This window comes from Mauremys mutica, chromosome 4 (assembly GCF_020497125.1).
Source record: "Mauremys mutica isolate MM-2020 ecotype Southern chromosome 4, ASM2049712v1, whole genome shotgun sequence".
NCBI lineage: Eukaryota > Metazoa > Chordata > Testudines > Geoemydidae > Mauremys > Mauremys mutica.
Genome location: NC_059075.1, coordinates 101,807,520 through 101,821,697, shown reverse-complemented (window position 1 = coordinate 101,821,697; position 14,178 = coordinate 101,807,520). Strand labels below are relative to the sequence as shown.

The window sequence follows — 14,178 nt, the reverse complement described above, 5'->3', positions numbered from 1 at the left end:
TAAATTGGCATTTTATTTTCTTCCAAGGCACTTTAGCCCTTTTTATACATGTGCACATATTTGTGTGCATGTCGTAGTTTAAAAATTTATATGCTATTCAGATTGCTCTATTTACTATATATTAGGGGACATTCATAACACTTTTTTCTTTTAAGTGAACATACACAGGGCCCGATTCACTACTGCCCTGCACCTTGTGTAGTCTTTAACACCAGTGCAATTTGGGTGTCAAATGCTACCAAAACTGAAGATCATCATTTTACAGCCATTTTGCACTAGTAGAAGTAACTGCTGAGTAACACCGCATCAGCCCACAATGTACGTTTGTAACATTACACTAAATGTGCCTGCATCATCTTGTTAGCATTTCTTTTCACAATTGTAGAGATAAGATTGGACTTTTAAAAGAAATGTTTATTTTGATAACATTAAGCCCAAACTCAATGTGCAGTTAGTGCTGTCTACAGGAGATCTCTAAATAATTTGATAGGTTACTAAAACAAACTTGGCAACATTTCAGCTATGGATTTTTAGATCAGACCATACTAATGGTTCTGCTTCCTTAAAGGATGGACAGTCATTGGACTGAGTAATTCATTGAGTACATCACAGTAACGTACAAATGTTGGGTTGCATTTGAAACCCAGCCAAATGGCTGCATTTTAGAGTGTGCAGCTTTTCCTCTATAAAGCTGTGACATACTTTTGCCCTCTTATCCCTTGAATAACTAATACTGATAGCTGCAGGTAATCACTTCAGTTCTAATATGCTCTGCAATGTTCATTAGAGAAACAATCTCTAGTTAGAGCAGACTGAACTGAGGCAGCTAAATGACAGCAGAATTTCCAGAAGCACCATAGAAAACCTTAAAATTCTCATTAACAAGGACAGAAGGCAAAAGGTGGCTTTAAGCTAACTTTCTGCTCAATAATCCTGGGACTGGCTAGGAGCCAAAGGAGGCACTTGAGCCATCTTATAAGTCTCCTGAGAGGCCATTATGACAGTAACAATCTACAGAGCACAGTGTGCTTCAGCCCGTGAAACATCTTCTCCCACTCCCAGTACAATTCCTGCCCCAGGAAGTGAAGGAGGAGATGACGTAGTTTGCTATGCTGGCTTATATCAGCTGGGGATTCCCTCACATTGAGGGAATGCTTGGCTGCTCATTTAGAGTAGATATAAGGTTTCTTTTCACCCTCAAAATCTACCTCAGATTTCCTGTGTCTTTGGGTAAGTTATTTAGCCTTTCTGTGCCTTAACTTAGGGAAGGTCTGCACTATGGGGCTAAGTTGACCTAAGTTACGCAACTCCAGCTATGTTATTCACATAGCTGGAATCAACGTACTCCTTGGGCCAACTTATTGCAGTGCCTACACCGTGCTGGGTCGATGGGAGAAACTCTCCTGTCAACTTATCTTATGCTTCTCATTCCGGTGGAGTACCAGAGTCGACAGGAGAGCGATCAGCTGTTGATTTAGTGGGTCTTCACCAGACCCACTAAATCGACCTCCTGTGGATCAATCGACACAGTGTTGATCCACGGTAAGTGGAGACAAGCCCTTAGTTCTCCATCTGTAAAAATGGGGATAATAATACTTCCCTTCCTCACAGCGCTGTGTTGTGAGGATAAACACATTAAAAATTGTGAATCACTTTGAGATTTGCTGATGAAAAGTGCTGTATGAGAGTTAGGTGTTAGTATTATTACATGCCAATAGAATCTTCTTTGTGTGAAAAAGCCATTCTGCATGAAATGGGTTGTTTTCATCCCTCCACTGGGCTCTATGCAGATGCATCTTTGCCAATTTTGGGGAGCAGAGGGGATACTATTCTCCATTACATTTTAAAGTAAAGATGTTGCTCAATGTTCATATAAATATACTAGCACACATGTTCCTCTTGATATTTTGCAGAGCTATTCAGTTAAACATTTAACTCAAGCATTTAAATAAAGTTAATTAAGTGATACAAGATAAGTATATTATACTAGGTTGTAGGAGAAAATGAACTGCAATGAGGCTAACAAAATAAAACTAATAAAACTGTTTTTTGTAAAGTCTATTAGTGCCCAACCTACTGGAAGTATTTTCATTGACGTCTGTGAGCTTTGGATCAGACCCTAAGTTACTTTTTCAGGATCCATATAAATATTGGCAAATCATGAACAAGTATGTTAGAGAAATTGGCATCAATTAATTTTACAAATAGCATAGGATATCAACATACATAGCTCAAGCCTCCACTTTCATTGATAAACTATACCAGTAATTGTTTTTACTTTAATTTGAAGTCACTCAAACTCTTTTGGGGTTCATGTATTATTGATTCGGCCATGAGTTTCTTAAAAGACATATCTTCTCCTGGGGTTATTAATTTTCTTGTAGATTTGAGAACAAATTTATAAATACAGGTTTTTAGTTCTTTTGACAGTATACTGGTCTTCACTCTAGTCATAAACTAGCACTCTTCCTAGAAACTCCTTTTGGGACTTCAAGTAGAGTTCTAGTATCTATACCTTACAATGCATCTTCAGTTTTAAAAACAAACAAAACATTTTAAGCCTACTCTTTATTGATGCCAAATGTTTCTAAAAGCTGCTAAAATGATTGACAGATAAAATTGAGTTCTGCATATGTCTATTGCCCTTTCATGTTGAAAATGATGTTATCAGTTAAATTCAGACATACATCCAGAAATTCAGAGTTGTATCAATCAATATGTCTCAAAAGAAGATGATACTCCTTTTATACCCGATAAGAAAAAATATCTTGATCCAACTGGAATTCAAGTGTTGTCATGTAGCAAAAGATAACTTACTACAAAACTGCTTGGAGTTATTCTTGTAATGGCTTATGGAATTAAATAGTTAAGCAAAACACATAATAAATGTAAGATATCCACAGCTAATTTCTCCTCTTGGTATATCCATGTAAGTTTTATAAATATTAACAGGTGCTAGGTCTGAATATCAAGGGAACAACAGACCCCTTTATTCTCAGATATCTTTCAGTCCATGGCAGAATTCCCACTGATAGCAATGGAAGTTGTGTATAGACTGGGGTTGTATATGGCATATGATTTTTTGAATGGCACAAGGTGAATTTTCAAAATGCTGTACTGGAGTAAAATAAGGGTACTGAAGCATAACATTCCAGTGGACAGTATGTTATAAATTACAGAGGTCACTCTAATGCCTAATACACAGTGTTTGGGGTGGTGACAATGGGAGTATACACTACTAAGAAGCCCAAAAGAACCTGTAACTCAACAAAAGCCTATCCCTAGAGAATAGACAGCAGAAGGTTAGCCATACAGGAAAGCAGCCAGTCCTCTCTAGCCAATTCATGTGCCAGTAACAAGGCTGGGTTCCAGTAGAATCATAGATTATTGGGGGTGGAAGGGACCTCAAGAGATCATCTAGTCCAACCCTCTGCTCAAAGCAGAGCCAATCCCCAAATGGCCCCCCCTCAAGGATTGAGCTCACAACCCTTGGTTTAAGTAGGCCAATGCTCAAACCACTGAGCTATCTCTTCCCCCCCAGTAAGGCTGGTTCTTCTGGGTTGTCATCATAACACAGTGATGTGATATAATTATCCCCTTAACGAACATGCTGTGCTCTATTTGTGTTCAGACTGGCTCATGGCCTATTTCAGGAAGGTTTAGAATTCTATCATTACCATTTAGCTCTTCTAGCCCCACAGATGGAAATTTAAGGGGGAAAATAATGAATTAGCGCCTCATGAAAAATTCAACTCCTACATAAATAGCTATATTATGAACACCACAATTACACTTAAAATGTCAGTACTGAGATAGGGTCACATGTTTCATGACACCTGCAATGCAACAGCATCTGTGCCATCCTTTACCCAGCTGCCACTCCACTGTATGTCTGTCTTTTTTGATATTTTTAAACAACAGAAGAAAAACATGGTTTCTTAAAGTAAATTTTTTTTTCATTAAACTGGATTAGCTGAAATAAAAAGTACCAGCCTGCTGCACTATAAAATTTCATATTACAATCTGTACAGTACGTTTATCATAAATGCCCAGTTAGTAACTCTAAACCAACCATTCCCATAATACATGGTAATTAATCTAGTTCTAGATTTACTTCTGGATTGCTCTAAGAACAGGAAGTAGCTTCCCCAACATTGCACCCCCAACACTTGGGAAACCTCTGGATCATTGCAACTATAACAAAAAAATAGCCAGTTAACTCTACATTGAATGAATTTGTGTGCACCTTACCTTAGCTATGATGCGACACAATTGAGCACCCTCTTGGGTAAGGTTGAATAAACCAATGGTAGATGATTCTGTGATATATATATTATCTGATGAGTTTATTTGTCTCACAAGATTCTGTGCAACACAAAAAGATAATAAACACCTGTTACTTCCAATGAGAAGAATCAAGAGGGGAGAGCTGAGGTTTTTCTTTTAGGTTGGAGTAACTGAATCTAGTCAGTTTAACCAGTTTCAAACTTACTAATCACACAGTGAAGGGATAGAGAGAGGAAGACATTGTATGGGCCAAATTCTGCCCTTATTAACATTGGGTTACCATATTTATTTCAACTGCATAGATGGAACTGAGGGTAGAATTTGCCTCTACACCTCTTTATATGTAGATCTCTATTAATTAAAATAATATATTTAACATACTGAGCAAAGAGCACTGCAATTATTTGGGAGAACATTATTTGATTTAGCATGGAATTATTCTATGATTTGCAAAGGGTGATTAATTTGCTTAGCTCATAACTGACATAATGCTACGAATCGCCTATTTTTACGCCAGAGTAATGCTGCAGACTACTGACCTAACCGGTCTTTTCCTCTTCTAGGCTCCACAGTTCTAAATAGGATTCTGCTAAGATCTATTAACTACCCTCAAACTATGAAGGAAGTCTCACGGGTCAGTGCATGGCCCTGTGACAGAAAAACCACTGATTAAGTCTCCAGTAAACGTAATTGATTAAATACACATTTTCTTTTTAAATTGTTATCTTGGTTTTGCATGTGTACCATTGCATTTGCGCAGATTAAGGGGGTTGTTAAAAGAGTATAGACTCCATGATGCTACATTTAATGTTGTTCTCTCCACCAGTGCATGTTATCATTACAAAGAAGAAATACACACTGATAATAGTCTTTAAGAAAGGAGCTATGTATTTTTATTTTTCTCATATCTTTGGAAGAAGTGCAGAGAAAAATCCACATTTATAAGCTTATGAGCCAAAATTCAGTTCTCTTCTCTTCAGCAGGCTGTATTTCTGTCTTTAACTTTTAGCCCCACTGCCCAAAAAGTCTTCTTAGAAAGCCACAGAACCTATTGTTTTACAATTTAACATTAACTGTGATGGATTGGACCCCTCTTCTGGGATGCTACCTGATGCACTGTGATTTCACTCAGCCCACCTGCTCCACTAGCCTGGTCTCCCTCTCTCTGTTTTGCTGAATCAGGCTTTCTGGCATCTGGCAGCACACACACACAGGTAGGGAGCACCAGCTGTAGAATCAAACAGAGGCTGCAAACACCTCTCTGAGTTACTTTATTTGCTAGTTACTTTATCTGCTAAATTGAAATAATGACAAATTATTTACACAGCTATTTATGCTTGGAATCATTTGTGGCATTACGTATGGTTCCCATAAACCATAACTAAAGCTCAACAACAGGCAGCTTGTTACCTTGACTTAGCTCTGGGATGCTGAAAATCGCTTCTCTAGCTTCCCATATCCTGGGCAACAATCTGTTTTAAAACTAAGATATTTGAAAGAGAGGAATGTAACAAACAGGCCATAATGGGTTTGAATCTCTTTAAGACAACAAGTTAAATTCTGCTCGAAATTAGAGCACAGAAGCAATTTAATTTTGGCAAAGTATTCAAAGTACTATAACTATTTCCTCCATTCTCAGCCTTCATGTTCCTTTTCTGCAGTGAAAACATAACGTTTCTGGGCTGTATTAGCATCAGCTTCTGAAGTATGCACAAATACTACAATACATATTTATTTACCCTAGATTTAAACTATGTAATCCCAGTCCAATGCCAGAGTCCCAGTCCTTAAATTTCCAAAAGGTGATTAAATGGGGAGGGGAAAAAAAAGAATGGGTTTGTTTAGCTCATACACAATTACATATTTCACTCACTAGAGCCTAAAGTCTAGGACAGATGTGGCCTTGTGGGGAAAACCTGCGGAGAGGAGCCAGCCAGCAACTCCAGCCAGTAGGAGCCAAAAGCAGGGACTGCTCCCCTGGCAGAAGATTATAAAATGGGGCCCCACTGGAGCCACTCTTCCTCCCCAGCACCCCCCTTGATCTAGAACTGTGCAGGAGAGACCATGGATGCTCTTGGGGCACTAGGACCCACATGGCACCTCTCCACCTTCCCATCACATGGCCGTGAGGGAAAAAACGGCAGAGAGGAGCTGAAGACTCCATCTGGTAGGGGCAGACACAGTCAATGCAGGGACATTCAGAGAACTTCCCACGGTTTTGACTGTCCTGTGCCGATTGGACGTTTTCACCAATCCCATCTTCCCCTCTCCCTCAGTGTCTCCTCACCTGTCTTCCATACCTGTCCCTCTTAACCCCTCCCCTATCCCTTTCATCTACCTTCTCTTTCTAGTTAGCTGATCCACTCCTAAGCCCACCCCTCATATCACTCTGCTTGTGTGTTCTACCCTTTTTACTACTCTGTACGGTGCCTCGCACAATGGGGCCCCATTCTTGGTTGGTCCTTAGGCACTACTGTAATAAGCATAACAACAACAAGAGTGGAAGCAGATCCATTGCGCGGAATCACTATTTGGACTCTGCCCAGAGGTCAGCTCCTTTAAACTGAAGAGAGCCTGACAGCAGATGTGATCAACTCAGGCAGCCACATGATCATTTTGTTGGGGACATCAGAACCAGATCAATGAACAGAGAAAGTGAAGGATACTGGTGCTCTGGAAAAACTAAGTGTGCATGAAATCAAAGAAGGGTCTGACCAGTGATGGGCTATGTGAAGACTTGAATAGGTTACTTTCAGGGCCTGTGGGATGCTCTGTCTCAAAACAAAATTGGAACTGTTTTCAGGATGCTTGAAGCACCAACCTCAGGTTTGTAGGGACTGAGGGCTGTAAATATTTTACTTCCACCATTCCAAAAAAACACTCACCTTCAATACAATGTTTAAAAAAATGCATTCAATTTTTACTGACCTGTATCTCATATGTTAAGGCCAATTCTATCAACTGGCCGAAATACTGTGCGACTGTGGTTAATGTTTCATTAATACAAGATTTCATGGACTGTAATGTCTGCTCGTCTTCAGTTTGTATGCACCTGAAAAGAATGGAAAGGAAACTAATGAGAAAAATACACACATTAGGCACCACCTTTATCTAGCTGATTGAGCCAACCAAGCACTTTATGTTGCACAAATGTTAATAATGCAGATTCAACTGTTCAAATCAAGGTGCAGCCTTATTATAGTTAACGTCAGAAAAGGCTTTTAGCAAAGTCTTGTCTGTCGAAGGTAAGGAAGAAGGCAAAATGATAATATTATAAATTAATATCTTACAGGTTCATAATGCACTTCATAGACTGACAAATTCTGCTTTCAAGTACACTGGGATATATCCAAAGTAACTCCACCCACTGTTGACTAAAGCTTAGTGTTGTTGTGCATCAAATGACTGCTGCGATCCACCCTGAGGTGTCTGCATTTCAGTTGTAGGTACTTACATCCTCTATTTGCAAAGCCACATTTTTTCACAATAAGTTTAATTTCCCATATTTTAAATGGAAGCAGGATCTAGGCCCTAATAAGTCTGAGTCAAATTGTCCCTGTCAATGGAGTTAGTCTGAGTTTAAAATGGTGTACCTGAGAGCAGAAATTAGCCCTCTTACCACTACGGAAATATAGCAACCTCAAGGATTGAATGCAACAGCCATTCTGTGTCCAACAACACTTGTCTACAGAAGCAGCAAAGAGTCCTGTGGCACCTTATAGACTAACAGACGTTTTGGAGCATGAGCTTTCATGGGCGAATACCCACTTCGTCAGATGTATTCACCCACGAAAGCTCATGCTCCAAAACGTCTGTTAGTCTATAAGGTGCCACAGGACTCTTTGCTGCTTTTACAGATCCAGACTAACACGGCTACCCCTCTGATACTTGTCTACAGTTTTGACGAGGGAAGATGAATAATAACTTTTACACATACAAGGAGAATTTAGGTAGCCAAATTATTTTTAAACAACAACGTTCTTTATGCCAACAATAAGAAATATTATCCAAATATTTGGGGCAGATTACCAGGGTTAACATCCTTACTCTTGTCTAATATGTCATTAGATATTTGAACAGCCACAAATAGTCAGGGTCTCAATTTTGTATCAAATCTAAAAGATTGCACCTCCATTTGTACAGTTCCTCCTAGCACTGTGGAGGGGCATAATTTTCATACAGACAAAGACTAGAGAGATCTACAGATCATGCGCACAACTTCTTAGAGCACTTTAGTTGTCTTTGGATATCTTAGCTGAGTATTATTGACAAGGCCCAACTCTGCTTATCTTATGAAATCTGATGGGATTAGGGATGACAACTTTCTAATCGCACAAAACCAAACACCCTCACCCCACCCCTACCTGAGGCCCTGCCCCCTGCTCACTCCATCTCCCTCCCCCCGTCACTTGCTTTCCCCACCCTCACTCACTTTCATTGGGCATGGGCAGGTGGTTGGGGTGCAGGAGCTGGTGAGGGCTCCGGCTGGGGGGGTGCGGGCTCTGGGCTGGGGCCAGAAATGGGGGGTTTGAGGTGCAAGAGGTGGCTCAGGGCTGGGGCAGGGGTGCAAAATGGGGTGTGGGCTCCAGTTGGGAGTGTGGGCTCTGCGATGGGGCCAGATATGAGGAGTTTGAGGTCCAGGAGGTGGCTCAGGGCTAGGGCAGGGCATTGGGGAGCAGGGTCTTGGAGGGAGTTAGGGTATGGGAGGGGGTTCCGACCTGGGGCAAGGAGCTGGGGTGCAGGAGGGGGTTCAGGTCTGGAAGCAGCCGGCAGAGGGGCCAGGGGGGTTATATAATATTCTCCCACAAAAAACTAATTCACTTGAATTAAGATTGGTAGATCATATATGCAACCAACAAAACCCAGAAAAAGCAAAGCAATAAACAGTTTGGTCATTCAACACCCCTGTTTCCACTCCCTTCAGCAGTTCTTTTAACCTCACCACTTCCCATCCACCACCCATAGCCCATATAAATCGAAGCAGATGCACAAATGGCCTGATTTTTAGAAGTGTTCAACATTTACAGCTCTGACTGAAGTCAATGGGGCTGTAGAAGATGAACAACTGAAACTGACAGTTGGCCTAGTGGCCAGGTGATAGTTGACACTACATTTCCCTGTTGAAGCACAGTCCTGTCCTTCAGTGCCCCCACCCCAATGGTTTCCAGTCCTTCCCTTTAGTACAGGAGCATTCGGGGCTGGGCCTTTGAACAATCGGTGTCTTTTCCAGCTTCCCTCTCGCTGGAAGTGAAGGCTCTTGTTGTATTGTTCTTTTGTAGTGAGTAGGGGAGCCCAGGTGCGGCTACACCCAACATCTTGGGGAGGTAAGCTGCTGCATCCCCTGACCACTTCCTACTTTGGTCTCCTTCAGCTTCCCAGACTAAATCACTTCAATCAAGTCTCTGACCTGCACACTCTGTTTCCTGCTTCTCCTTTGTGTGTTTGCACAGATCTGTGTTGTCAAGTCCCAGGCAGTGAGCTCCTGGGCAGTCCTTTCCACTCAGATCAGCTGTCTGCTCCCTTCCACTGCCTGACTCCGAGCTGCTCTGCTCCCCCTTTTAAAGCCCAGCCTCCAGCTTGTGCAGGCCCTGCAGATATGTCTGGGCAGGGCTGCCTGGGCCCCAAAGCTGTTTCTTAATCCCTTGCGCTGCAGTGTGGGGTTTGTCTACCCCATCAGAGGCGCTGCTTCCAGCAGCTTCCATTGGCCCGGAGCAGTGATCCGCAGACAGTAGGAGCCGCAATTGGCTGAATCTGCAGACAGGGCAAGTAAACACACCGACCCAGCCCGCCAGGGGCTTTCCCTACACAAGCAGAGACCCCTGTTTGAGAAACCCTGCTCTAGGACACACATGAAGAACAACAGTGTTCAAGAAACACATTTTCTATTTTCTGGTAATTATACATTATGGTTTTTTCCCAAAGATGCCCCAAGATGAGTGACAGGCTCAGTGTTTAAAGTAAATCAAATGAGACTATTGATTGGCACGACTGTGCAAACAAGGAAAGTTCTGTTAGAATCAGGGCATCAGCATGAGAAGAATTCTTTCACAACTCTCACTTTAACAATGTTGTATGGTGCTTATATCAGTGACTCTAATTTAACTAACGCAAGTGAATGCATATCTGTGCTTAGGGAACAGACTAACAAAAAAACTTGCAGCAGTACATGAACATGTGGTATCATTGTTTTCAAACATGAACCAGGACTGCAGATTTCAAACTTAGCTTGAAATCCAGGTCCAACTGAAGTCAATGGTAGTTTTGTTATTGATTTCAATAGAGCAAGTTTTTCACCCTCAGTGCCTAAAGCCCTGAGGGTGTAAAGCATCACAATACACTGCATTGATCCTTGTGCTATGCCAAGTTTCCTGTTCAACAACAGATCCTAATGAAAGATCAGGGTCTAAATACGGATATAGTTAAGTATCAGAGGGGTAGCCATGTTAGTCTGCATCTGTAAAAAGCTTTTTACCTAACTCAAGGCACCGATGGCCCAATAATCAGAGGGCTTTTTAATGAAAGCTGCACATGCTCAATTAAACGTTCAATAAGTGTTAGTTGGATTTGCCTCCCTCATTAAAATTGCCACAACTTGTAACCAATAATTAGGAAGCAAAACTGACTATCCAGTTCAGGAAATTTAAGTTACCTTTCTGTGACTGCTGTAAATTCCGAACATTTTTCAATTAAAAGCTTTTCAAACTGCAGGGGGGGAAAAAAAGGCAAAAATATTTTTGAAATAATGTATCCAAGACATATCCTCTTTCAATAAGAGAAAAACACTTGATTACAGTAAATTAGAAATAGTCAAGAAGATATTTTGTGAACACCAATTTTTTTAATTTCCCTTTTTATTGTCACCTGTGGTTAATTGTAATAGAGATAAAAACGGAAGCTAAGCCATTCCCATAAGAACATTTTCTACATCTTAACTGAAAATAAGACTCAATTTCAGTAGTCCACATGGAGTGAACTACTCGACATAAGTAAAGGTGGCAGAATCAGGCCCATAAAAACACTGATCCAAACATAAGACATGTTTGTTTACACACCCACAGGGGGATTGGATGGTTCTGAAATATGGAGTCTCTCTCACTGTTCAGCTGATTTGACATTATTGTAATAAAAAAATACGAAGGTTGCCCTCACCAGATCTATCCACTCCCAAATTCTAAATATAGTTTATAAATTCAAATTGACAAACAAATCAATATTGAAGAAATAGTCATACCTGGTGCATTTCTTCTGAGGAATTTCTAGTGAAGCTATTGTATTCATTTATCATTGAACGTACGTGACAATTGACTCTTACTGTCATGCTGTGAACTCTCTGCCATCTGTTCTTCTCTAGTTTTTGAGCAATCCTGGTCAACTCCGTGCTTATGATCCAAGCTCTTTTTAACAATAATTGTAAGTTATCATATGCACTATGTTGTGATGAAAGGATAAGTTCACTCTGTGCATCCTCCTCTGTGCTGATTGGTTTGGACTGAAGAATACACATACATTCACAATCCGTCATCAACTTCAAGTCCTCCATCCAACGCTGCACGGAATCCACCTGAATTAAGTGCATGCTAAAGTGTAGTGAAAAAGAAAACAATCAGATGAAAGATCTGAATCAATTTAGATATAGCCTTCATGAATAGAATATGGGGATAAAACTTCCCATAAGGATGGATCTAAAAAAAAAATCAACTAAAAGAAGAATTAATTTGGCTGCATTATGAAAGTGACATGTTTCATATTCCAAATAGAGATTTTGACCACCTATAAACCACTTCCACATTAGAGTCATACAGATCTCCAAAGGGGAGTATGATTTGTCTATAGCCGGGCATTAGCTGAAATCACTACTGTATACTATTCTATTATTAGCTGAAATTAAGATTAGAGTCAAAAAGTTATTTTATTAGTGAAATAACTGACAAGCAGTGGCCTTCTCAGAAGTGAAACCACTAGGCTGATACAGACCAATATAAGTCCATACTTGTCTTATAGCAAGTAAGAGCTGTTAGACTCTCAATCTTCATGAGACCTACATACACACAAAACAAAGTTTGAGGAATGGAGGCGGGTGAGAAATACATTCTTTAGAACACTGAGATCAAAAGTAAATTTGTAGAGAAGCCAGATTTAGATGATGTATAAAAATAGAGTCCAGTCCTATGAGATGCTTAGCTCTTCCTAAGAAGGGGTAAACACCCTCAATTCCAATTGGTGGTGCTCTGCACCTTTCTGATTCAAGGATACAATTAGGAGCAACAAAAATCAAATATTGGAGACATCTGTGAAAAGATATTGAAATACAAATATAATGAGAAGAATTTAAATGGATTAGCTGTGCTGAAGAGTATCATTGAAGAAATGTAACATGCCAACTAAGCTTTTGTATCTTACTTTTGTTTTTGCATTTTTACCTACTTTTTACTATAATAAAACACCTGTCAGTCATTCACTCTGAAGTGTTTTGTCAGACATGTATTTTTCAGCTAACAAAAGCCTTGCAACTAATACTAGTTTATGTAAAATAACGCAGCAACAGAGTACTCCAGTGTTCCATGTGAACTGAAGAAAGCTGTCTAAAACTAACACCAAGGGTTGCTTTGGAAGACCACTTCAAGTTAGATAACTAAATAAATGTATAGAATTACCAAATTTCACCTCAGATACTGGAAAACATATGTTGCACATGCACACACAGTGCCCATGAAGAAAATTAAGGAAAATGTGACTGTTTAAGTGTTCCTCAGAACTATAATCTTTGTGCCTCGTGGGTTGCATCTTCAGACTTCCCCACTAGAGAAAAGGGCATTTTCACATAAGTTTAGATAAAGGATGCTTAGTCAGGGCATTCAGTACAAGATTTAGGTCTCAGGAGGGATTTCTCCCCATTGCTGTAGAGTTGAGAAGCAAGGCAGCCACCACAGTATCAGAAGAGGGCTTCCAACAATCTTTTCGTAGAGCCCCTGAGGTTAAATAACAGCCTCATACCACCAATAAACTCAACATTGAGAATGAAAGATACTTCTTTTCAGTGGTTATGTTTTCTTGTTCTTCCAAGCAGAAGGTTTGCTAAAGCCTTCTTGCAGGTAGGAGAGGCAAATTAATCTGGCTGGGTCTTCAAGGGTGTGGACAATACCAACCTGCCTTAATTGACAGGTCTGGTTCTGCCTCCAGTAAGCTGTAAGCAGGTGTAAGACCCATTGTAATGAATATGTGGGACTTTCCTACTAGTAAATAAAAAACCTTGATCTAAAAAACCAAACAGCTCAAGGTGAGACGTGTTAAGTCTAAAGGAAACATCGTAGCTAAAGTACAAATAAATATGGATCATATGTGGAATGTACGCTCCTTAGAAATTGAAACAATCTGTCCTCCCTCCCCTCACAAAATTGTATACATTTTGCATAAAAATAGACAATTCTGGGCAGCTGAATCCTATTTTAGTAGTATTTGGCTAGATACACCCATCTAAAATTAGATCCTTTCAAAAGGGCTCATAGTGAAAACTTATAAATTAAAACAATTACTATGGTGACTTTTGTGCATTTCAGAAATATGTCTTCTTAAGAGCACTGATGGACTCTCAGTAGAGGCAGAAATCTCCTGGTAACGGGAACAGCATGGAGGCCACAGGATGTAATAGTTACAGAATAAAATAATGGAAGCCAGCCATAGCATCTTGTAAAACAGTCGATTCACTGTGTGAGTCCTTGGTGAAGCTACTTCATTTGGTGCATCAGTGAACTCCGTAGTATGATAGAGGAAGACACATGGCTTACAATTAAAACAAGTCATTTTACACCCTGGCCAAGCTTTCCTGGGCAAATAAATTACTGATCCAAAAATATTGGCCTGTTAAATAATAAATTTACAGTTTTGAATGTC

General features: G+C 40.2%; 1 protein-coding gene across 4 annotated transcripts in view; it reads right to left on the bottom strand.

Moving 5' to 3' along the window:
- Positions 1-14,178, bottom strand: part of INSC (INSC spindle orientation adaptor protein) — a 198,797-nt gene that overhangs the window by 87,364 nt on the left and 97,255 nt on the right. For all 4 annotated transcript variants that reach the window (XM_045012199.1, XM_045012200.1, XM_045012201.1 and 1 more), the window contains exons 3-6: positions 11,519-11,864; positions 10,937-10,989; positions 7,216-7,339; positions 4,252-4,365 (exon numbers count right to left, since the gene is read on the bottom strand). In XM_045012199.1, the coding sequence (XP_044868134.1) occupies positions 4,252-4,365; positions 7,216-7,339; positions 10,937-10,989; positions 11,519-11,864 (637 nt within the window). The remainder of the gene's footprint in view (positions 1-4,251; positions 4,366-7,215; positions 7,340-10,936; positions 10,990-11,518; positions 11,865-14,178) is intronic.